This window comes from Artibeus jamaicensis, unplaced genomic scaffold (assembly GCF_021234435.1).
Source record: "Artibeus jamaicensis isolate MK-2021 breed Jamaican fruit bat unplaced genomic scaffold, CSHL_Jam_final contig_465, whole genome shotgun sequence".
NCBI classification, from domain to species: domain Eukaryota; kingdom Metazoa; phylum Chordata; class Mammalia; order Chiroptera; family Phyllostomidae; genus Artibeus; species Artibeus jamaicensis.
In genome coordinates, this window is record NW_026521843.1 from 18350865 (window position 1) to 18376917 (window position 26053).

The 26053-nt window shown below is 40.2% G+C and overlaps 1 protein-coding gene across 5 annotated transcripts in view; it reads right to left on the bottom strand.

The window, feature by feature from the left end:
- The window catches only part of NLRC4 (NLR family CARD domain containing 4), a 38438-nt gene that overhangs the window by 8991 nt on the left and 3394 nt on the right, over positions 1 to 26053 (bottom strand). For all 5 annotated transcript variants that reach the window (XR_008391981.1, XM_037146586.2, XM_037146585.2 and 2 more), the window contains 7 exons: positions 25271 to 25377; positions 22151 to 22411; positions 19341 to 21335; positions 7253 to 7345; positions 5023 to 5193; positions 2716 to 2808; positions 1984 to 2151 (listed from right to left, as the gene is read on the bottom strand). Coding sequence is in view for 4 of the 5 variants with exons in the window: in XM_037146586.2 (XP_037002481.2) it covers positions 1984 to 2151; positions 2716 to 2808; positions 5023 to 5193; positions 7253 to 7345; positions 19341 to 21335; positions 22151 to 22411; position 25271 (2782 nt within the window). In the remaining variant the exon portion in view is untranslated. The remainder of the gene's footprint in view (positions 1 to 1983; positions 2152 to 2715; positions 2809 to 5022; positions 5194 to 7252; positions 7346 to 19340; positions 21336 to 22150; positions 22412 to 25270; positions 25378 to 26053) is intronic.

The window sequence follows — 26053 nt, forward strand, 5'->3', positions numbered from 1 at the left end:
CACCAAGAAGGAGATAGTTTTAAGTGAGGTCTTACAGGCACTGCAGGAGAAGGTGAAGGACATTCCAGGGGAAGTGTGTAAGAGGCATTTCCAGGGAGCAGCAGGAGGTCCATGAGGATGGAACCTCACGTGGGTGGGGAGGGATGGCAACCAGAGGAAGGTGAATTGAAGCTCCATTGTGAAGGGTCTTACACATCAGCAGTGGGCAGGTTGTACTTCATTTTGCAGGCTGAGAAAGCTTTTTTAAAAAGATAACCCTGGTGTCTGGTTTCCCTTGAAGCCCACAGAGCATACGATCATGGTACCATTTACTGAGCATACCCAGTGGGTCGGCATTGAACTTCTCCATATGCATTAGCTCAGGTACTGATTAGCACAATAACCACGAATATGGTAGGTATTATCATTATCCTCATTTGACAGATGAGCAAACTAAGGCTCAGACTTTAAGTTGCTGCAGGTTATTCCCGCATCTATCAAGTTCAGGGGGTGGGCAGGTCTGTCTAACCAATTCCCCATGACCATTTCATAAAGATGGAGCCTCTGGAGGGGTCAACAGCAGTCCACTCAGCTGGCTAGTGACCAAAGGCAGAGGATACTGGCTCCCACTCTGCTGCTTATGCCTCAGGCCCAAGAAGATCACTTTTTATACCCCTGGGAGGCAGAGAAAATGGTAGGTGGGGGTTGGGGAGCAAGGTCAGCACCGAAACTCTCTCCCCTTTCATCAACTCTTCCTCTCTCTGTCTTATCCTTTCTCCATTTAGTACACCAGCCTTCTTATGTCCCTGCTTCTTTATAACACAGGGATAATATTGTTACCATTTATGGGGAATATAATGACAATTCCAGAAATTTTTTTAAGACTTTGAGAATAAGCTACTATTATTGAGGAGTTCATTTTTTCTTTTTCCTTTCTTTTTGTTTTTTTATTTGCAATGTAGGACACAGTGTTACAAATAAATTTCCCAGAGTCAGCTGCCTTCTGTTATGCTTATTTTTATTATTTACATATGGAGACAATGAGGCACTAGGTAATTAAAGTCAAATGGCAAACTACCTACGGTCTAGCTCAGTTCTTTTTTCATTAAACACACTATTTCCCTCCTGTCTGATCTCAAACGCCAGCCTCAGAAGTAGGTAGATCAGGAAACTACCTACTTAAAGATTTGAAAGATGCTAAGTAGTCTTTATCTAAAAATGTCTCCCTCACATGTAATTCTAATTCTACACACTCCCCAGTAGCTTCTGTGAAACAATACATCCTTTCCAACTCACTTAAGGTGTGAGGTTCCAGAGAGGGTAATTATTTATCAGTTAACTAATTAGTCTGTCACAGAAGCCACCTGCCTCCAATATCCTACAGAACCAAGGAGAGGCCTGAAGAATGACAGCCAGGATGGTATGATTTGATGGGTTAAGGACCAGAACTTATTTAAGGGACTTTATTTAAGATAAAGAAGATGATCAAATCTATGAACAATAAAATGGGTAATAAATACTAATCTATCAACAAATGAATCTAAAAAACAAACTAAGGAAACAAGAAGAACAGAGACAGAATCATGGATGCAGAGGGCATTTTGACAGTTGCCAGATGGGAGGGGAGTGTGGAGGAATGAGTGAAGAGGTGGGGGGATTAAGAAGTACAAATAGGTAGTTACAGAATAGGGAGGGGATGTAAAGTACAGTACGGGAAATGGAGTAGCCAAAGAACTTACACACATGACCCGTGGACAGGAACAAAGTTGTGGGGACTGCCTGAGGGAGTGGGGGTGCCAGGTGGTGGGGGCAAAGGAGGAAAAATTGGACAACTGTAATAGCATCATCAGTAGAATATAATTTAAAAATATGTTTGTATAACGAAAGAGGAGGCAAAAATAAATAAAGACAGAGACGGGAAGAAGGGAGGGAAGGAAGGAAAAAAAGCCTGAATGGCCTTGTTAGGACCCACTCCTGTTCTCTTAGTTCTGCGTATGCACCTACCTAGAATTCTCATCTCGGCATCTTCGAGTCTCCAGTTTTTCAGCCCAAGTTTGACGAGTTGCGGGGCCCGCTCCAGCTGTTCCAGCAGCCTGGTCAGACTGACTCGGACATCACGCCACCAGGGCAGCCTCAGTACACTTAGCTGTTCCAAGACATGCAGCCTGTCAACTTGAAGGACCAGAGACCAGTTCAAGACTTGGATCCATCACAAAATGTATGAAGGATGAAGACATATGGGAGAGAAATGGTCTTTCTCTCTGCAGCCTACTCAGTGTGTAATGAGAATTGACTTAGTTTTTGAGTTGTGTTTTATGGTAAGTGTCCAAGAATATACAAACATGCAGGATAGTTTAATGAAACTGCGTAAGCCGACTTTCAACAAACATCAAATCATGGACAGTCTTGCTTCATCCTTGCCAAATTCCTTCCCTCCTGTATAACTAAATCAAATCTCAGACAGTAAGTGGTAATTTTTTTCTCACATAATCACAATATTGTTGTCATACCTTAAAAATCTTATTACTACTCCTTAAGCAAGGTTGTCTCAAACAGCACCTACTCTCAGGCGCTAGTTCCCTAGAAGGAGACAAGCAGGAGGCAGCCTCGGGTGCAGTGAGCACGTGAAAACTGGTGCCTCGGGGGCCCTGTGCCTGTGCTTTGTAAGTACAGGTTAAGAAAGGGCTACATGACTTCCTTAAGGCACAGCTAATGAGGCACAATTGTCATTCTTACTCAGTTCCTGTAGGGCTTCGTTTCCATCCTTTTCCAGGTGATTTTCAGATAAATCAAGAATGCTGAGTTTGGCCAAATTGTGAAGATTCTGAGCTGCAAAAAAATTTTTAATCCAAAATAAAAAGACCATCAGGGAACTATATATGCATTTTTAAATATCCCTATAAGAGTTCTGAGCCCTTGTCGTCTTTGTTGATAGAGTACAAATCATTATTTGATTTGACTAATTTTGATTTGATTAATCCCAATTGTATTTGAATAGGTTTAACCACCAACTGCCACGACTGTGACCAAATGGACAGCTATTTCAAGGCCCTAAATTCCGACTAATACACTTCAGCTTAACATAAAGCCTAGAGCAGCATCAAGTATAATTACGTCACTATGGGAAGGCACTCCATTTCTCTGAGCCTCAGTGTCTCCATCTTTAAGATGAGGAAGATGAACTAGATAAACTGGGAGGTTACCTCCAATTCTTAAATGCTCTTATGCAGGAGAAACAAAGGAACAAACACCAACCAGATGGGAGGAGCTGTTCTTTGTGTACCCAGGTGTAGATGGTTGTGTTAACGTTATAGTTATGACGGTAATAACAATAATAAGGACATTAGCTGTAAAATGCCATCACTCCAGCTATGAACTGTTTGGCTCTTTTTCTTCATTGCAGTTACAGGTATTCTCCTCTTTCCAAAGTTCAGTATGTTATTTCACTGTTACAAAATGACCTACATTATCAGTACCATTTTTGCTAACTGTAAGGAATCCAAAGAGGATTTCACTTTTACAAAAAAGACAAAAAGAAAAAATAGCACTCAACGTTTGTTTTGCCGGGAGCCTTATAGCGAGGCAGCCAGAGTGGCCCCCCGCCAAGTTCCTTCCTGGGATCTACACTCAGCATCTCAGCATCTCGCTGCCAGAGCTTTAATCTGTGTCTGCGAGCATCTGTACTTTATCTTGATTTATTGTGCGTCTCCTAGCAACTGCATCCTAAGGTATAAGAAAAGCGTGAGGGAGGTCGAAATTTTTCCAATTAAAATTAATGGCAATTGCCTATTTGCTTAATGCCCTTTTAGTTTATGAAAGTTTTCATAGAAACACTCTATTTTCTGATAGTGGGGACACCTGCATTTCTCATGGTTGCTTAATGTAATTGACGTTTTCCCTGTAAAGACTGATTAGAGACCTGGCTGATGTGGCTCAGTGGTTGGGTGTGGTCCTGCAAACCATAAGGGCACAATTTCCGGTCAGGGCACATGCCTGGGGTGCATGCCAGGTCTCCAGTACGAGAAGCAAACAATCACACATTGATGTTTTCTCCCTCCCTCTCTCTAAAAATAAAATAAAAATTTAAAGACTCATTAGAAAAATCTTCTTTAAAAATTAGTCAAGTTTTTCATGAATACACACTCTTGTTATATTAGCTATTATTATTTTTATCAATCTTATGAATCCTTTTCTTAGAGTAAGTATCTTCTACAATTTGGTGCTTTAATATAAAAAACCTACAGAACTCTTAAAGAGGGGAGAGTTGCTATTGCCATCTTAGGCTTAGTTGTGAAGCCATCTCCTCCCAGTGGCAGGTAAAGAAGTAAAGGAGTGTTCTCATCATTCTCCTGCTCCCAGGGCTTCTCTTGCCCCTTCTAATCATGGGTTTCTCTAGCTTTTGGTTCATGTTAGCATATGAGTAATCTCAGTAATTCTTACGGACTCCCAGCAGTTTTATATTCTGTTTTTAAAAGGGCTGTACCATTTCCCCCCCAAATCTAAATTTACAGAACATCTGAATTGAACATATCCAGTTTATCAAGTAATATGCAAAGGGTTTTTTTTTCTTTTTTATGCACACTCTTTAGGAACTCAGAAGACTCGACTCCTATATTCATGCACGGTAACTATCTTAACAGGGCGGTCAGTAAGAACTGGAAGCCTGAGAACATTTGAGGAAATCCCTCTCCCTCTGCTTCTCTATCATTTATTTATCCATTCTCCCAAATATTTTTGAAAGCAGTTATTATACAACAGGACGTGTTTCAGACACCTACTTCTTATTTCTACCTCTTCATCTTCTCTAAAATTTATAACATATTCAATTATTCTGAAGTTCTCTATGATCCATCTATAATACATTTTCATTCCAGTCATGCAGAAGATCATTAAGAACAGACTAGATATTACCTAGAAGTCTTTATTATCATATTTTCCAGTTTCTCTAAAAATTAAATTTCTGCTTGAGAGACTTAGCATGCATTACCCTAGAAGCATGCCATGCTCTTCCACACTGTTCTCAGTTAATGCAGCAACAGTTACCTAGGGTTTTCACAGCATTTGCCGACAGACAGCAGGAGATTAATTGGATTTCTTCCAGGTCACTGGGTTCAGCTGACAAAGACTTTACTATGTAATCCATTCCCTCCCCAATGTCAGACAGGCGGGTCAAATGAAGTAAACACATATTCTTCAGGTTTGTCAGACCTTCCGCTGCAAAAAGATTGAAAGGAAATGCATGAGGATACCAAGTGAGATTGATTCAACCATAAACTAATGGACCAAAAAGAAGGCAACGAACAGGGGAGCACGGGGTGGGGGAGCTGGGATGGGACAAATAAACAAAAAACTGTACTTGAAAAATAACTAAATGAATTTTTTAAATTAAATTTTAAAAAAGGTAATGAACAATGGCACAGAGCCCTTGCCTTGCTCTTTCTGTGCAGACCTTGAGTTATTAAAAGCCTAAGAGAGTAGTTTTCCTTTCAACTACCACTTACTGATCTCCCGAGCCATACAAAGATCACTTATGTTGAGGTCTTCTCTTCACAGCATGAGAAAAACCATAGTAAATGTATAGTATTTTAATGGGTATCAATGTATACCTTTACCATAACGTTTTTCATAGGAATGCCTTCTGAATAAGCGCTGTTTCTTTAAACCCCTCAAAAATCTTAGAAGGGGTAAAGGCTGAATTCAGAGGGGCAGTGTGGGGGCTTCAGTCCTGGGTGTGCTGTTAGTCACTGTTCACAGCCTCAAGAGCCCTGCTTGTGTTTGCATGGTAGAGACCCACCCGATGCTCTGCAATGAAGGCCAAATGCAGTGCAGCATGCTCAGCCAGGAGAAAGATGTATACCTATAGCAACAGTACGATTGAACACATTCTAAAATGTCCCTTGGATTGATTGGGCGTACCTTTGTGTCATTAAAGTAATTCTTTATCTTGGTGGTACTCTAACCTAAAGGAAAGAAATATATACTGTTTTAATAGTAGCTACCTTGCAGAACTTTGGGAAGGTTGCTGATAATGTATGTAATGTATTTAGTGTGATGCCTGGCACAAAGTAAGTGAATTTAATGGTTGTCTTGGGAGTACACACAGCTTGGAGGTTGTGAACATGAGCTCTGCAGTCAGTTTGATTCCTGGATTCTGTACTTTATGATGGTATAAACGTGGGCAAGTTATTCAGCCTTTTAGCTGTGGTTGTAGGGATACTTACACCTATGTACCAGGACTATTGTGAGGACTGAATGAGAAGTGTGTAGAAGTGCTTGATACTGTGTCTAACCTGTTGCACAGCAGCTCTTGGAAGAATAATGAGTTTAGACTGGTTCAGTCAAGTCCAGACTTTGATTCTTTACTAACAAAACCAGATTTTCTCAGGTAGGTGTTTTTCTACCCTTTCTACCAATGGGTGAGAACTTGGGCTAGTTAATAAACTGTTGTAAGTTCCAGCAGCAATAAAATGAGAGTTAAACTAGATGCTCTTAGGCTCCTTCAAGCTCTGATATTCTGTGTAACTCATAGGCATGCCATAAATATTTGCTGAACACCGAATTGATTATTTTCACCTAGGCTATATAATGAAAAAAGGTCAGTTGTGTTTTAATGACAGGATAGGGTTCTCTTTAGACAAGCAGAATAAAAAAGAACAAGGCTGAGGAGCATCTAACTGAGGTCTCAAACAGGGCAGTGAAGGAGCCAATAAAATAAAGAGAAACAAAGATTTTCTTCCCTAGAAAGCTGTTGAAAAACAGCTTCAACAGGAAACTTCCCTGTCCTGGAAGGCAAAGCATGTGTTCTGCTCATTTTTGAAGTTTTCTTGATCCACATTTATTCTTGTTCCATTTCATTTTTTGATGTTTTATTTCATTATAAAACCACCATATAAACTTTTTAATATTACTCACATGCTTTAAATATAAATATAGCCAATAATTTATGAAGTTTTACTGAATTATGAAACCACAATTTAAACATTTACTTTGTCTTCAAGCTTTAAATACAGGCTGACTCAACCAGTCAGGAAAGTAAAACATATCATGGCTTCTATTCTCAAAAGGGTTATAATATAGTTATGTACAATTTACGTAAAAAGGTGCTGAAGGATTGGAATGGGAATGGAGAAAATGTCTAGGAAAACCAGTCTAGTCACAAATGCATAAACGCATTCTTGCCTTGCATAGACACAACCAGTGTCAAAGAGCCTTGAGTTAACTGTCCTTATCATCAAACTTACATTCATTTGAAAACTTAGGAAAAAAATCTCACCTAGTTTTATAGCATCTTCCTCATTCATCTTAATGTTATCCAGCATAAGCTTCACGAGGTTCTTCAAATTACCCAAGCTGTCAGTCAGACCACCTGCCAAAGGGAAAGAAATTGGACTGAGTTCAGTGTCATTTGCTACATTTCTATTACCAATTAAAATATTTTAATTGTGGAGAGTCACACGGTTTCAGCAGAGTGAGGACCCCCTCTTTCCCAGGCGAAAGGGAAAAACCACGCAGCTTTTCCAGAATGGAGATCCCTGCAGCCAGGGGAAGCTGAGATCCACAGAGAAGTGGCTTATGGAAGCTCACACAGAAGGTGTGGGAGATATCACTAACCAGACCCTCTGCACCTAAGAAACATCAGCCTGAAGAAAAAGATTAAGAAAAAGAAATAGACCTCTCGTCTAGTAAAGATGCAACATGTATCAGCTTTGCAGCTTTTTAACAGGAATTATCACTGATAGAGTCAAACACTGTGTTGGCTGAAGGTCTCCTAAGAAACACTGTGGATGAGAGGAGTCTGAAGGGCCTGAGAACGGTGTTTGAAGCTCTTTTGAAAAATCATCCTTCAAGTGAATAGCGTCAGAATTTTTGTCCCTACTATCTAATGCAATAACCATCTGCACCTGTGCCCCCTGTGAAAGCATCTGTTAATGTAGTTACTTTTAAAATAACCAATTGCTTACTTGAACTAATCAGATTGTGTTGATAGCTAAGGGCACTTTTATACTTCCCAAGTAGAATTTATGATCAGGTTAAAGAAAACCATTCCGGAGAGTCGGGAAGATGGCGTTGGAGTAAGAGGGAGCGGATTCTAGCTCCCGCACTCGTGGGTGAAAATCCTGGCAGATCTATAGAAAAGCAGCGCACTAATCCATCAGTTATCCAGCATTTGTGAAATTGAAAGAACAGAGACTCTGTTGGACGCTGAAACACCAGAAAGCGGCAGAGGTTGGCCAGGGGACCCAGACAAACACAGGAGCAGAAGGGATACACACCGCGCAGCGTGCCATGACGAGCACACAAGAGTTTTTAGGTCTGCGCCCAGTCCTCAGATCGGCTCCCGGCTTCCAGTCTCCCCCCCTCAGACTATCTGGAAGCCCGGGACGCTGAGGGGTCCTGGGAAAAGAGCTGAGACCCTCAACCCCCTCCCTTTCTGGCCAAGCAAGGTGGGGGGCCAGGAGAGACTTGTTTGATAGAGTTTACAGAGAGGGTGCGCAGGACAAAGGGCCCCAACCAAAGACTCTGTGGTTGCCAGCCCAGGAGAACTCAGAGGTGCAGCCTGGGGCTCTGAATCCGGTAGACTCAGCAGCCTGCTCTGCTTCATACCCAGCTTGGCAGCGAGCCCAGGATTGGGCAGAGGGTCTGGGGCCTCCCAAATGAACGGGGGCAGGCCTGTGCTCAATCCCGAGGGAACCAGGCAACTAGGCCGGTGCAGGTGCCTGCAAACACAGCAAACCAGACTATGGCAGTAACCCCTGGGAGGGGAGCGCTGCGAGAAAGTCCTAGCTCCCCATTGTAGGGAGCTGGGGGAGAGGCGCCAAGTGTCTGGATCCTGAGAGGGGCTGGCTGAAAAAAATCACAACAATCGACCCTCAGCCAACTGCAACCAGAAAAACCGGTTCGGCTAGTTTGAAGCCAACAAGTGACATTCCTTTTTCTGAGGTTGTTTTTGAGAGATTATTTTGGTGCGTTTTTTGTTTTTTGTTTTGTTTTGTTTTTTTACTTTATTTTATTTTTATTCTTTCTTTTTTTAATTTACCTTTCTCCCCTCTCCATTCCTTTTCTTTATCTTTTTGCTTTTTTAAGGTAATCTGTTATTTCTTTTAAACTTTATTACTGTTTCATCTTTCCATACTTTTGTCCTCTTTTCCCGGATTTCCTGTTTTATTTCTTTTTCTTTTCTTTCTAAACTTATTGCTCTTTCTTCCATTCCCCTACCATTTTTTTCTTTCTTCCTTTTATTTCTTTCCTTATCATTTCTTTCTTTTACCCTCAAGAGTCACAATCAACTTGAAAATATAAAAAGACCAGAGCTGGACCCATAGAAGAGGCCTCCCAATAGTAGAATCAGAGAGACAAATTGCACATTGTTGTAGGAGAGAAGCCACAAGTTGCTGCATATTTGAGTAGGTGGAAGCAGAGAACAACAGGATAACCAAAAGAGGCTGCACCATTGAAATTCACAGGCATTCCACCATAAAAGTTCATACCATGAACCCAGGGTGTCAAAACAGATTAATCTAAGAAGCTGAGGCTAACAAGAAGAGTCTCACAAACAATGGGAAGACAAAGAAACAATCCCCAAATGAAAGGAAAGGAGGAATCCTCAGAAAGAATGTTAGATGAAACAGAGGCAAGTCAACTATCAGATACTGAATTCAAAGCACTGGTGATCAGGAAGTTCAAAGAGCTCACAATCAGCTACCAGAAACTACAGGGAAGTTACAATGATCTCACTGTGAACTATATCAACATGAAAAAGGAAATGGAAATTATTAGCAAGGGCCAAGAGGAAATGAAGAATACAATTTCTGAATTAAAAAACACAGTGGAAAGCATTAAAAATAGGGTGGATGAAACAGAAGATCGGATTAGTGAATTGGAGGACAAAGTAGAAAGCATCTCACAGAAAGAACAGGAAAGGGAAAAGAGGCTCAGAAAGAATGAAGAGAGATTAAGAGAAATGCAAGACAATATGAAACGTAATAATATCCGAATAATAGGAATACCAGAAGGAGAAGAAGAAGAACAAGGGATAGAAAACATATTTGAAAGAGTAAAGAGAGAAAATTTCCCTAATTTGACAAAAGAAAAAGTCACACAAATCCAGGAATCTCACAGAGTCCCATTCAAGAGGAACCCAAAGAGGCCCACTTCAAGACACATCATCATTAAAATGGCAAACTTCCAAGACAAAGAGAGAATCTTAAAGGCAGCAAGGGAGAAAAAAGAAATAACATACAAGGGCGTCCCAATAAGGTTAGCCACTGACTTCTCAATGGAAACACTCCAAGCAAGAAGAGATTGGCAAGAAATATTCCAAGTAATGAGAAACAGAGGCCTACAACCAAGGCTACTTTACCCAGCAAGGCTCTCAATCAAGATAGAAGGCCAAATAAAGAGCTTCCAAGACAAAAGAAGTCTAAAAGAATTTGCTGCCACCAAGCCAGCACTACAAGAAATACTAAAAGGTCTGCTTTAAGGAAAGGAAGGAAAAGAGACAGACAGAGAGGAACACAGGTACAAAAATGGCAATGAATAAATACCTATCAATAATAACCTTAAATGTAAATGGATTAAATGCTCCAATCAAAAGACACAGAATAGCGTCATGGATAAGAAAGTATGACCCACACATATGCTGCCTACAAGAGACCCACCTCAGGACAAAAGACCATCACAGACTAAAAATCAAAGGCTGGAAACAAATTTTCCAAGCAAATGGACAAGAAAAAAAAGCTGGGGTAGCAATTCTCATATCAGACAAAATAGACTTCAAAAAAAGAGCCATAAAGAGTGACCCAGAAGGTCACTTCATAATACTCAAGGGAAGAATCCACCAAGAAGACATTAACATCATAAATATATATGCACCCAACATAGGAGCACCAAAATATATAAGGAAAATCTTAGAGGAATTCAAGAAAGATATAGACAGCAACACAATTATAGTGGGGGATTTTAACACCCCACTATCAAAAATGGACAGATCTTCCAAACAAAATATCAACAAAGACATTGCGGCATTAAACAACACCCTTGATGAAATGGACCTAACTGATATATACAGAGCTCTTCACCCCAAAGAAGCTAAATACACATTCTTTTCAAATGCACATGGAACATTCTCAAAGATAGATCACATGATAGGGCACAAAACAAGCCTCAACAAATTCAAGAATATTGAAATCATACCAAGCATTTTCTCTGACCATAAGGGACTGAAACTGGAAACCAACCCCAAAGGAAAAAACCCAAAACACCCAAAATCATGGAGACTGAACGGTATGCTATTAAACAATGAATGGGTCAAGAATGAAATTAGGGAAGAAATCAAAAAGTTTCTGGAAACAAATGAAAATGATCTCACAACAACCCAAAACTTATGGGATACAGCCAAGGCAGTCCTGAGAGGGAAGTTTATAGCAATACAGGCCTACCTAAAGAAAACAGAAACATTTCAAACAAATGAACTTACTCTACGCCTGCAAGAACTCGAGGAACAACAACAAAAACAGCCCAAAGCAAGTAGAAGGAAGGAAATAACTAAGATCAGAGCAGAACTAAATGACATAGAGACTAAAAGTACAATTCTAAAGATCAATGAATCCAGGAGTTGGTTCTTTGAAAAAATAAACAAAATAGACAAGCCTTTAAGTAGGCTCATCAAGAAAAGAAGGGAACGGACACAAATAAACACAATCAGAAATGAAAGAGGAGAGATTACAACTGATACCACAGAAATAGAGAGGATTGTAAGAAATTACTATGAAGAACTGTATGCCAAGAAATTTGAGAACCTAGGGGAAATGGACACATTTCTAGAAAAATATAATCTCCCAAAACTCAATGAAAAAGAAGTAGAACACCTGAATAGACCAATAACAGCAAAAGAAATTGAAGCAGTAATCAAAAAACTCCCATCACACAAAAGCCCTGGACCAGATGGATTCACAGGAGAATTCTACAAAGCATTTAAGGAAGAGCTAACCCCCATTCTTCACAGACTATTCCAAAAAATCCAAAAGGATGGAAAACTCCCCTAACTCCTTTTATGAAGCCAGCATCATCCTAATTCCAAAACCAGATAGAGATACAACAAAGAAAGAAAACTTCAGGCCAATATCGCTGATGAACATAGACGCTAAAATCCTCAACAAAATATTAGCAAATCGCATCCAACAATATATCCAAAAGATTATACACCCTGACCAAGTGGGATTCATCCCAGGGATGCAAGGATGGTTCAACATTCGCAAAACAGTAAATGTAATTCATCACATAAACAAAAGCAAAGACAAAAACCACATGATCATATCAATAGACGCAGAAAAAGCTTTCGATAAGGTACAACACCCATTTATGATAAAAACACTCAGCAAAATGGGAATAGAGGGAACATTCCTCAATATAATAAAGGCCATTTATGAGAAACCTACAGCCAATATCATACTCAATGGACAAAAACTAAAAGCTTTTCCACTAAGATCAGGAACAAGACAAGGATGTCCACTTTCACCACTCCTATTCAATATAGTATTAGAAGTTTTGGCCACAGCGATCAGGCAGGAAAAGGAAATAAAAGGCATCCAAATAGGAAAGGAGGAAACAAAATTGTCACTGTTTGCAGATGACATGATAGTGTACATGGAAAATCCTATAGACTCTACCCAAAAACTGCTCGAACTAATTAATGAGTTTGGCAAAACAGCAGGATACAAAGTCAATATCCAGAAATCAAAGGCATTTTTGTATACAAACAATGAATCAGCAGAAGCAGAAATCAAGGAAAAAATCCCATTCGATATAGCAAAAAGAAAAATAAAATATCTGGGAATAAACCTAACCAAAGAGGTAAAAGACCTGTATGCAGAAAACTACACAGCACTGAAGAAAGAAATCAAGGAAGACACAAACAAATGGAAACATATACCGTGTTCATGGATTGGAAGAATTAACATCATCAAAATGTCCATACTACCCAAAGCAATATACAGATTCAATGCAATACCTATTAAAGTACCAATGGCGTATTTCACAGACATAGAACAAACACTTCAAAAATTTATATGGAATCATAAACGAGCCCGAATAGCAGCTGCTCTTTTGAGAAAGAAGAACAAAGTAGGAGGGATCACAATACCTGATATCAAACTGTATTACAAAGCCACTGTAATCAAAACAGCCTGGTACTGGCATAAAAACAGGCACATAGACCAATGGAACAGAACAGAGAGCCCAGAAATCAACCCAACCCTCTACAGTCAATTAATATTCGACAAAGGGGGCAGTAACATAAAATGGAGTAAAGATAGCCTCTTCAGCAAATGGTGTTGGGAGAACTGGACAGCTACGTGCAAAAAAATGAAACTTGAGCACCAACTTACACCATACACCAAAATATATTCAAGGTGGATAAAAGACTTAAATATAAGCCATGACACCATTAAAGTCCTAGAGGAGAATATTGGCAAGAAAATCTCAGATATTCCACGCAGCAACATTTTTACGGATATGTGCCCTAGAGCAAGGAATATAAAGGAAAGAATAAACAAATGGGATCTCATCAAAATAAAAAGCTTCTGCATGGCTAAAGAAAACAGTATTAAATTAAAAAGACAACCAACTGTATGGGAAAACATATTTGCCAATGATACCTCAGACAAAGGTTTAATCTCCAAAATATACAAAGAACTTACACGACTCCACTCTAGGAAGACATCGAACCCAATTAAAAAATGGGAAAAGGACTTGAACAGACACTTCTCTAAAGAGGACATACAGAATATCCAGAGACACATGAAGAGATGCTCAATATCGTTAGCTATCAGAGAGATGCAAATTAAAACCACAATGAGATACCACTTTACACCAGTCAGGATGGCTATAATAGACAAAGCAACAAACAACAAATGTTGGAGAGGGTGTGGGGAAAAGGGGACCTTAGTTCACTGTTGGTGGGATTGTAGACTGGTACAACCATTATGGAAAACAGTATGGAATTTTCTCAGAAAAATAAAAATTGACCTGCCTTTTGACCCAGCAATTCCACTGCTAGGATTATACCCCAAGAATCCTAAAACATCAATTTCAAAGAACCTAAGCACCACAATGTTCATAGCAGCACAATTTACAATAGCCAAGAGTTGGAAGCAACCTAGGTGCCCATCAGTAAATGAATGGATCCAAAAATTGTGGTACATATACCCCATGGAATTTTATGCAGCAGAGAGAAAGAAGGAGCTACTACCTTTTGCAACAACATGGATGGAACTGGAAAGCATTATGCTGAGTGAAATAGGCCAGGCATTGAAGGACAAATACCATATGATCTCACCTTTGACAGGAAGCTAAAGAATAAAACAAACAAGCAAACAGAATAAAAACAAAGATGCTGAAATAGAGAACAAGTGGGCAGCGACCAGAGGGGAGAGGGAAGGGAACTTAAGGGGAAAAAGAGGGAGGGATTTTGATGAACAAGTATGAATGACACAGAGATGAGGACTGGGGGGGGGAGGAATGGGAGGGAGGGGGGAGACCGGGCGGGGGGGGGGGGGAAGAGAAAAAAAATGTACTTGAAAAGTAACTAAATAAAATTTAATATTTAAAAAATAATAAAAATAAAATAAAATATTTTAATTGTCATCATGGGCAAGAAGTGCTCATGAAATTGACATAAAAAATGTATGGTTTTTGATCAGAAACGGGCATCTTCCTTCCCTAGCTAAAAGCATGTTCTTCAAACATAATGGAACTAGACTGGAATAACAGAAAGGTAATGGGAAACTCCAAACACTTGGAAATGAAACAACACACTTCTGAATAAGCATGGATCAAATAGGAAGTCTCCAGGAAAATTTGACTTGAAAACTACAGAAATAAAAATATGATATCAAAGTGTGCAACTAACATACTACTTAGAGGGAGATTTATAATATTGAATTCTTATATTAGAAATAGGGAAAAGTATCAGATCAATAACTTAAGCTTACTATTTAAGAAACTAGAGAAAGAAGAGCAAAATAAGCCCAACGTAAGAAGAAGGGAGAAATTAAGAAAGATCCAGGCAAAAATTGATGAAAATCACAGATAAACAGTAGGAAAAAATCAGTTAAAAAAGTTGTATCTTTGAAAAGATCAATAACAATAAATTTCTAGCAGGACCAACCAAAAAAGAACACATCACCAATATCAGAACTGAAAGAGCATGTCACTACAAAGACTGCAGATGTTAAAATGATAGAGAATAACATAAACAAATATACACACATAAATTTGACAGCATAGATAAAATGCCCAATTTCTAGAAAACCACAAACTACTAAAACTCACCCAATATGACAGAGGTAACCCAAATATTCCTATAAAACTATTAAGAAAATTGAATTGTAGTTTAAATTTTTCTAAAAATTAAATTGACAGGCACAGATAATTTAGCTTGCAAATTCTACTAAATAATCAAAGAAGAAATAACACCAATTCTATAAATCACTTCTACAAGATAAGAGGGGAATAAATGGTAATGGAAAAATAAAATAAAATATTAAAAATTAAAATAAATATATAAAATAAAAAATGATGTAGAAGGAAAAATTCCCAACTTATTTTGTGAAGCTTCATTAACCAATATGAAACCCAAACCAAGAGAATAAAAAAAAAATTCAGATCAATACAGGGTATCACTCATGAGTATAGAAGCAAAAATCTTCAATAAAATATTACCAAGGAATCCAGCTATGTGTAAAAAGAATATCGTACTGCCACCAAATTGCCTTCAGAGAACATAGGGCTATTTTAATGTTTGAAAATCAATCTATGTAATTCATTATATTAACAGCCTAAAGAAGAAAAACTACATGATCATACAAACTGATGCAGAAAAAAATTTGACACAATCCAACACCTCCTCATGATAAAAATTCTCAGTAGCCTAGGAATAGAAGGAAACTTCCTCAGTTTGATAAAAAATATCTACAGAAAACTACAGGTAACATTGTACTTAATGGGAAAGTCTGAATATTTTCTCCCTGATGTCAGAAACAAGGCTGGATGTTCACTCTCAACTCTCATATTCAGTGTTGTACTGCAAGTTGTATCAGTGCAATAGGAAAGAAGATGAAATAAAAGAAATGCAAATTATAAAGGAAGAAACAAAACTGTTCTTTTTGGAGGAAACATGATTGTCTATGATTAAAAGTCTACCACCAAAATAAAACAAAACAACTAAACCTTCCTACAACGAGTGAGTTTAGCAAAGGTGTGGCATACAAGATCAACTCACAAAAATCAATTATATTTCTCTATAGTAGCAATAATAGTTGGCTACTGAAATTTTTTAATACCATTTATAGGAACTCCGAACAAGTGAAAAGTTAAGTATAAACCTAATAAAATATACACAGGATTGACATGATGAAAATTACTAAAGGATGATAAAAGAAATCAACAAAAACCTAAATAAATGGAAAGAGAAACCACACATATGGACTGAAAGATTCAACATAATATACATGTCAGTTCTCCCTAAGTAGGTCTATAAATTTAATGCAATTCCAACCAAGATCTCAGGAAGAGTTTTTGATGATATAAACAATGTGATTCTAAAATTTATGTGGGAAGACAAGGGAATTATGGTATAAAAAAATTTGAAAAAGAAGAATAAGGTTGCAGAAATAACACCACCTAATTTTACAACTTAACTATAAAGCTACAGCTACTAAGTATTAAACTATATTAAAGCTGTATTAAAACTATACAGCTACAAAGATATTGTGGTATTCGCAAGGGATAGATAGAGTATTGGCAAATGATAGGTCAACAGAGAATAAAGTCCAGAAATACACCCACACAATTATAGCCAAATGAGTTTGGACAAAGGTACAAAGCCAATTCTAACACAAAGGAATAGCCATTTCAATAAACAGAAAACTGTATATTCATACACAAGAAAAACAAGCCTTGATATAAACTTCACATCTTATACAAATGTTAACTCAAAATGGATCACAGGTCTAAATGTAAAGCATAAAACTTTAAAATGAAAACATAGGATACAATCTTCATGACCTGGGGTTAGGCATGACACCAAAAACCTGATTGACAAAAGAGTGAGCTGCAATGAAACTTAAAACTTTTTTTTTCTGTGAAAAACACTGTTACAAGAATAAAAAGACTAGCTAAAAATTGGGAGGAAATATTTTCAAATTACTTGTGATTTGAATGAGAAAGGACTTGTATTCAGAATATATTAAAAACACTCAAAACTCAACATTAAGAAAACAGATAACCTAACTAAAAGATGGGTGAAAACTTGAACAGACACTTCACCAAATAGGATATAGAGTTTGCAAACTATCACATACAAAGTTTTCAACTTTATCAGCCAACTGTGACAGGATATCACCATATTCAGAATTCTGATTACTCCACATTCTCATCAGCATTCATATCATCTGTTTTGACCTTATTGTAGAATGACAAAAATAGAAAAATAGAGAATACCAAGTGCTAATGAAAATGCAAAGCAACTAAAGCTCTCATATATTGCTACTGGAAATGTAAAATGGAAAGCTGGAAAATAGTTGGCAAATTTCTCTGAAAGTTAAACAAGCATTTGTCATATAGCTCAGCAACCCCAAGTTAACTGAAAGTTTATTTTCACACAAAAACCTGCATAAGAATGTTTATAGTAGCTCCATCGATAATTGCCCAAACTAGAAATAGCCTACATGGTGATTGGATAAACTGTGGTACATCCACACAATGGAATACTATTCAGAAATAAAAAGGGATGAACTAGGAGGATTCTAAAGAGACATGAAGAACAAGAGTAAAGCCATCCTTGGATATAAATGACAGGAAAGTGGATTTTAGCCATAAGAAAGAATAAGCATTGATTATAAACTCCAATGTCAAAAAGGGCCATGGAGATAACATCGTTATAAGAAGTACAGCAGGTGGGCTCCGTGCCTAACTGGAGATTCTGTGTCTTCTCCAAAGAGCACTGGAGCAGATCACGAGGCTCTAACAAACAGTTACCAAGTGGGGACCTGGGCCCTCACCTGTCAAATCGACAATTTTTAAGAGAAGTGAAGAACTTGTATTTTCACACAATACCTCCTAATTTCAAAAAGCTGGCAACAACCGCTTCAGGAAGAAAAGTCATGGATCGCAGATGGGAGGGGAAGGACACTTTTCACTGTAGATTGTTTTATAATTTGGACCATGTAAACATATTACTCAAAAAATAAATTTTTAAAAATTAAGAACAAAATATTAGAAAACATTAAAAAGAAAATTCTAAACCCTGTGCAGGCCAATTCAGCACATAGGTGACTAGTATGCATGATCATTATGAAGGCATAAGCCATCAAGAGGAGAGTGTGAGCTTCCTGACGCAGAAGGTAGTCTAATAACATCTGGGTGACTCTCTAAAATCTCATGAAGGGATTCCTCCACTGAGTAGGAGGTTGCAAAAATTATCTGTACAAAAGATTCTAGATTCTTAGTCACAGAAAATGTCTTCTGTGGGTGACAAGTATGGCAGAGCACAATGGGAAATCACTTGTGAATGAAAAATAATCTTAGATTACAGTCAAGAAGGGTGAGGCTCCTGCCAGCCACAGCTGCACACCACACAGCAGCTCCTGCTCTTGGGACCCAGGACGATCCACACAGGTAGAGCAGACGCTCATCTTCAGTGTTCTTTTGAATTAGGGGAAAACTCCCCTTTACCCAAAATGACTGTCCCTGCATGTACAGGCCTGAAGTCTGACATGTTAAACAAAATCTGTTCCCAAAATCCTTTTTCAAAATGAACAGTACTTGGGGTGGGGATGTGGCTACATCTGTTGTGCAATTTCCTACATGAGGATCTCATAACACAATTAGCCACTAGCTCCTGCAGTTGATCAGTTACAGACTGGATTTCCTCCCAGACTTGACAGGGGAAGGGGAGCCACTGGCAGGGAAGCAGTGGATGCTGGGTGGAGATGGAGATGCTGAAAGAGGGAAGAGTTTGCCACAGGTGAGCCCGACCACTATACAGGGTGGGGTGAAAGTAGGTTTATAGCTGTGAGGGTGTGAAACACATATACACACACACAGACACACACTGTACTATATAAACGATATAGCTATTCAATCAAACCACATAGTTTCAGCTCTGGAAATCCTCTCTAGGGCCTCCCAATCTGACAGCCTTCCCCCCACATGGGTCCCCCTCCAGCCCTCTCTCCTCCCTCTCAATTCCTGACACCTCGTAGAAACTACTAGGAAATTTAAAGCAAAACTATGTGATCTCTAATATTTCACGGTACTTAGCCAGGTCCCATTACAGCTCCAGTCACTGATGTTTACAATACCTGGCAGCCGTTGCATCTGTAGGTTGTGAATACTCAAGGTTTTCAGGCTGGTCACTGAAGTGATGTGCTGCTCATCTTCCAGGGTGAGGGGACTGGCCTCCACTGCAAGGGAGCGAATGTTCTTACAGGTTCTGAGGACCGAACTGAGGTTTCCAGCCATGCCTGCACATCTCTTAATGGACAGTGTGAGGCTTGTAGCAGAACTGAATATTTTCCCCAGATACTTGATATCTTGCTGATTTAACTTGCTGAAATCCCGGAGTGTGACCTCCAGAGTCTTGAACTCCTGCTTCCAGTTGAAGAACAAAGACACAGCCCTTCTGGGAATGTAGGTTCCAGAGGACTCTTCCTTGTGGGTCCCGCTCATGTCCTCTGTGGTCTTGTCCCACAAAGTCATGGCTCCCCCATAGAAATCCAGTTTAATGAAGTCCAGAGCACTTGCACAATTAGGCAAGTGTTCAAAGAAGTCAAATAAGTAATCAGGGATGTTCTCTGAGTTGATATATAAGCTTTTACCATGAAAGAAAGCTTCAAATTCTTCACTCAGGTCTGATTTGGATATACTCTCATGAAATAAATTGATGCCACACTCTGTAAAGGAATTGACATTTATGGCTTTCCGAATTTCTTGCACAGTAGTGTTTTTCACATTTTGCATAGATTCCTGCCTCCAGAGAGGCCTCTTGGTGACGGAGAGCCCAAGGAGGCTGCCATGTTGGTGTACAGCTGCAAGGTGTTTCAGAACAGTCCTGGTGGCCTCAGCAGATGAGCCACATGTGTACAGGAGCAGGTTGCTATACTTGGATGTAATGTCTGAAATGTAAACCATTTTCTGCAAATGACTGTTCCCCTTGGTCACCTCCTCTGGCTCCTGAGACACCAATAAGCTGCTGAGTCTGCGTCCTGCTACGTACTCCTGGAATGATTTATGAAAGAATTTATAAATTGGCTTGAACCGTTGAGCTGTGTATTTGCAGAGGAGTCCAGTTGTCAGTAGGACATCCTCATTAACACTGGAGACATCCTTCGGTTCAAAATCAAACCTGTGGTTGAACACGCCCTCCAGAGCTAGGTCTCCACAGTGGTCCAGGCTCCGAGTGAAGTCATTCGCAGCAACCCCTTTGCACTTGTGCCTGTTTTTATGTATCAGCAGGTCATAGAAGGTACAGAACAGCGTTGTTTGTGTGTGAGAGTGGAACTCACTTTCCCCCATCTGGATTACACAAGCGATGACCACAAAGAGCGGAGTCTTCATCAAATTCCTCAAGCACCTGGATTTCTGAATCTGGAGCACCAAGCCTTCCGCAAGCTCCGTTATCAGCACCTCCCGGATGAGAGCCTGGGCACTCGCCACCGTCATGTCCCCCACCTCTGCAATCAGGGCACCAAACTGCCTGATGTGCCTCAGGCACTCAGTGGTGGTGGTGACCACAACCATATTCTTGAAGCGGTGGTTTTCCTTTATCAGAGCTTCAATTTCAGGGCAGTTCTGGGCCTTGAATTCATTGTAGCCATCAAGGAGGAAAAGAACCCTCTGGCGCAGCTTCAGCAGCATGGCCATGAAAGTCTGCTTTCTGATTGTGTCAGGTATATCCAAGAGCTGATCACACAGGGTTTCAAAGAGCCCACCCTGGGCCCTGCTCAGATGGACAAAGAAGACTAATTTGAACTTGGTAAGAGCCCTGCACTCTCCAGAGGCCCAAAGCATGGCGATTCGCTGTAGCAGTGTGGACTTCCCTTTGCCTGATTCCCCTTCAACAATGCAGGGGCTCTGCAGAGTGTCCAGCAGACCACACAGGGTCAGCTGCTCCAGACGGTGATGGTGTTGGTCCTTCCTCCACAAAACAGGTTCTGTGAAGGTTCTTTTTAAATTAAAAATAATGTCAATATCTTCGCCCAGGGGATAGAAATTCAGAAAAGACGGGGAGTAGTATAAATCTTTTAAATTCTCAGCCAAATCATCTAAGTCTTCTTCTGACATCTGATGAAAAAGGCCTGTTAGGGAAGAGGAGAGGTTAAAGAGGACCCCATTCTGTGTTTTCCCAGAACCTAGAGTTCAGAGCAATGAAGAGGGAGTGGTGCTGAGAATCTCCCATTGGTGATGTTAATCTCCTTCCCCAGTTCTCGCTAATACAGGGGGTTCCAAATATTTACTCCTGCTTTCCCCTGTCACCCTTTCCCCTTCCTCCCCCTTTGCCTCTGTTTCTTCCTTTCCACCACCCAATCTTGTAGCGGCTGATTGGGAATGGGAGGAGCCTGTGTGTTGGTTAAGACAAGTACATGAGAATAATGGGGAGATGGCTGAGAATGATGGTTAGGGGTGACTCTCAGCAGATCAAGCCCTAACTTTGATTAAATTCTGTCATGAAATAATTGACCAGTGTAAAGAAATAACAGCTAAATGAGTATTTCATGAAAAGCAGAATCATGGGTCTGTAGTCAGTCAGCCTCTCTTTACCACAGTGCTTGGATCATGGACTAGGCCGTCAGCTGGGCCCCTCATCAGACTAAGGAATGTTAGGGACCACTACTGCATGGACTTGTTAGGTGCCTTCATTGTCCAGTTTGACTCCGAGGTGAGGCTAATCTAAACCATCTAGTCCCTGATCCTGGAGTTACCTATTGGCTTCACCATCAAGCCATCGAATGGGAGTTTTCTTCTGAGAACGCCTGAGCTTTTCTGGACCAGGACAAAGTCCACCTCCCAGTGATATGGGAGGGAGGAGAGCGTCGGCTCTGTCCTGAGTGTCATGGACCTTCATCATGGTTCTGTCTATTTGCGGAATAGATACGAACAAATCGATACTTACTTTGTCCATTCAAGTCCTGAAACAGAGGATAGTTCCACCTTTCAAGGGATTTCAGAAAGAGGTTACAGGCTTCTGAGCCCTTCTTCAGAATCATGTGAATGATCCCTCTTGCAGCGTCCTGCTCGACCTTCTTGCAGCAAATGACGTTTACTTCTTCAAAATTCAGAACATTCCACACAAAGAGCTCATCTACAACTTGCTTTATAACAGTCATTCCCATCCTTTGAATGAGAGCTTGGCTGTTCTCCTTAATGAAATTCACTGAGGAGATGTGGAAATATATACATATTTATTCACATATATAAAATATGAGTGTTGTGTTTCCAGAGCGTTAGGGTCACAAATTTTTCCTCTAAGGCCATCTTGAGTTACAGAGATGGCAGATTCTTGAATTTCAGGCCTTCAGGAAAAGCTCTGCAAAGCCCCTTATTCCTAGCCCCTTGGTGAGCAAGATGGTTTTTCTTTGGTAATGAAGTAAGGTGAGCAATCTTATTCCCCAGTACCAGCAGGTCCACAGTGAAGTCTCAGTGGGCTTTAGAGTAATGAGACTGGCCTAGGATCCGCCTGTTGGTACCATCTGTGTAACCTCGGCAAGTTGCTAAGCCTCTTTGAGGCTACTTCAGAACCGTGCTGCTAAATGTGGCACCCACTGGTCCTCTAGGGGTAAAGGCCCTAATCCGTAGCACTTACAAGCCCCCATGTTATAAATGTTCTCACCATGGCTGATTTCAAGCTAATCATGTATGTCAACTGGGTAGCAAAAGTCATGAAAATTCAACACTGACATCTCACAAAACAGTAGGAACCAGCTCCAGTACAGCACTGGTTCCTTACCTGTACCGTGGTGTTGAGAACAGTTATTTAACTTACGAAGTTGTGAGAATTCATGTGTGGTATCTCATACAAAGTAATAGCTGAAGACATATTAGCCACTATTTGCAGGCATTATCCAGCTGTCACCACTCAAAAAAGTAGCATTTTTTTTTTATTTACTTGCTTTTGGAGAGTGGGGAAGGGAAGGAGAAAGATCGATGTGTAGAGATACAGTGATTGGTTGCCTCTCACATATCCCAACTGGGGACCCAGCCTGCAACCCAGGCATGTGCCCTGACTGGGAATTGAGCTGGTGACCTTTCAGATTGCAGAATGGCCCTCGATCCACTGAGCCACACCAGCCAAGGCAAGAATAGCATATTTTATTTCCCATAGAATTTGGTATTTTCTGAAGAGGAGCGCTGCAAAACAGTTGTCTGTATGCACTTCAAGTACTTTCACCTCTTGCAGTGCCTGGGGAAGCTATGGCATTTCAGGGTCTGGCTCTCCAAGTTCTACCTCTCAAACTCGACCACACTGTAGCCAGGGAGTCTGTGACGGCTCAGTGGAATTTCTGCTGGCTTTCCACTCTGAGACACTATCTGCACTAGTTTTCTCCCTGAGATAGGCCGCTCCTGGTTTTCAAATCTTTCTTGACTCATCCAAGTGAATATGCTCCTCCCGAAGGACCTGAGGCCTCTCTGGTTCGCAGGGCAGCACTCAATCCACTGCCACACCAGCCAGGGCTCCTCTCTGGTCTAAAATGCACCATCAGGCACTCTGACCCTGAAGATCACGCCCCAGCTTGCCTCTCTCTCTGTCCAAATCTCTCCTACAGACCCTGGCGGGAATGTTAGGATCACATCTCTGTCTACATCCTGTCAGTGAGTCTCATCCCTCTCCCTCCGAGCTCTCATCCTTTGTACAGGAATGACTTCTAAGTCTGGATCTAGTCACAATCTTCATTTTACAGCTGAAGAAATGTCACCTCAGGAAGGCCTAGAGACCTCCACAAGGTTACAAGACTAGCCTTTTTGAGGCTACCTTTCTTCAGCTATAAATTAAGACATTGAATTTACTATATAAAAGGCTCATGAAGCCCTGGCTGGCTGGTGTAGCTCAGTGGATTGAGCGCAGGCCTGCAAACCAAACAACCATGGTTTGATTCCCAGTCAGGACACATGCCTGGGTTGCAGGCCAGTCCCCAGCCAGGGACGCACAAGAGGGAACCATACATTGATATTTCTCTCCCTCTCTCCTTCCCTTCCCCTCTAAAGATAAGTAAATAAAATCTTTTTAAAAAAGGCTCATGAAAAATATTGAATGTTTTAAAATGTGAAAAGTGTACTGCTATATAACTGTAAGATGCTCTTATTACTAACCATGGTGTATCTCCCCGTGTGTGAACTATCATATTCCTCTCTTATCAAGTAGTTAGGTGAACACAATGCTGCTGGTTTATTCACTCATTCTTTCTTTCATTCATTATTTGTTCAAATCAGAATATCTCTTTGTCTATACCAGCACTGTACAGTAGAATTTTCTGAGATGATAAACATGCTCTATATTTCTCCATCCAATAGAGTAGGCATTATACACACATGGCTTACTGAACACTTAAAATGTGGCTAGTGTGCCTGTGTGACTGAATTTTAAATGTTATTTAATTTTTATTTAAATCCATGTTTTACCCTGGCTGGTGTGGCCCAGTAGATTGAATGTCAACCTGCAAACCAAAGGGTCACTGATTCGATTCCCTATCAGAGCACATGCCTGGGTTGCAGGCCAGGTCCCTTATAGGAGGCGCTTGAGCGGCAACCACACATTGATGTTTCTCTCCCTCTCTTTCCTTTCCCTTATCTGTAAATAAATAAATAAAATCTTTAAAATTTTTATATTTTAATAGACACACGGCTAGTGGACACTACATTGGACAACACAGGTCTATACCCAGTAATCAAAGAGTTACATTTTGGTTACCATTTAGATTACACCATGTTGCTTCACATTGCACTTGGCAGGTAGAGCTCTCTGCTGTCTGGCTGGGAGGATGTGGCTAATAGGTGATAGCAGGGGACCAACATTTTAAAACAGACACTTCATAGCTCTTTGTGTAAGTCCTATCCTACTTGTGGTTTTGCCTTTTATCATAGGCTGTCATGTTTATAACTGAATTCTCAAAATGACACAAATATTTTTTGGGAATTCTACATATAACTGGTCAGGGAAATGTATGAATTGATTTTCTATTCAGTATCATAAATATTTGGTAGCATGCAATAAACCAGATTTTTCTAGCACACTTACTTGTTCCGAATAAAAGCTTTCCACCCTTCTACAGCTGAGTAGATGGTATTATCTCCAAATGGACAAGTCGAAGATGATCCCAATATTGGCTTCTTCTTTCTGTAAAACTGACAAACAGAACCAGAAACTATCAGGCAGCAACCACGGGCACTTTCATACTAATTCTTTTTTATTTGTTTCCACACACAGTAAGGACACACTATACATAATAGTCAACCTACGGTTTTTTTTCTTTTCTCTTCTTTTTTTATTTATTGATTTTAGAAAAAGAGAGAGAGAGAGAGGGAGCGGGGGAGAGAGAGAGAGAGATGAATGTCTATTCGTGGTTCCATTTATCCATGCATTCATTGGTTGTCTACTGTATGTGTCCTGACCAGGGATGGCACCCTCAACTTTGGCGAATGGGGATAATGTCTAACCAACTGGGCTACCGGGCCAGGGATAAAATGTATTTTTTATTGTGAGTTGAGGTCAATAAGAGTTTGAAGGTAAATGTTCTAGGGTAACCCCAGGGGAGGAATATTTAATTCTGCTTGGCAGAAGTGACTTTTGTGTTGTTCTTGGAGGAAATCAAAGCTTGCCGGGCAGTAAGGTGGAAACCCTGTTTCTAAGCAGAGGAAGCAACACAGGAAAGGGGAAGGAGCTTGAAAACCAAGATCAGGACAGCGCATGAGTGTAAGCAACAGCCTGCTCTGGTGTCAGGATTGAGTTCAAACACCAGCTCTGTCACTGACAAGCTGAGACTCTTTGCCTCATACACAGAAAGTACTCAGTAGATAGTGC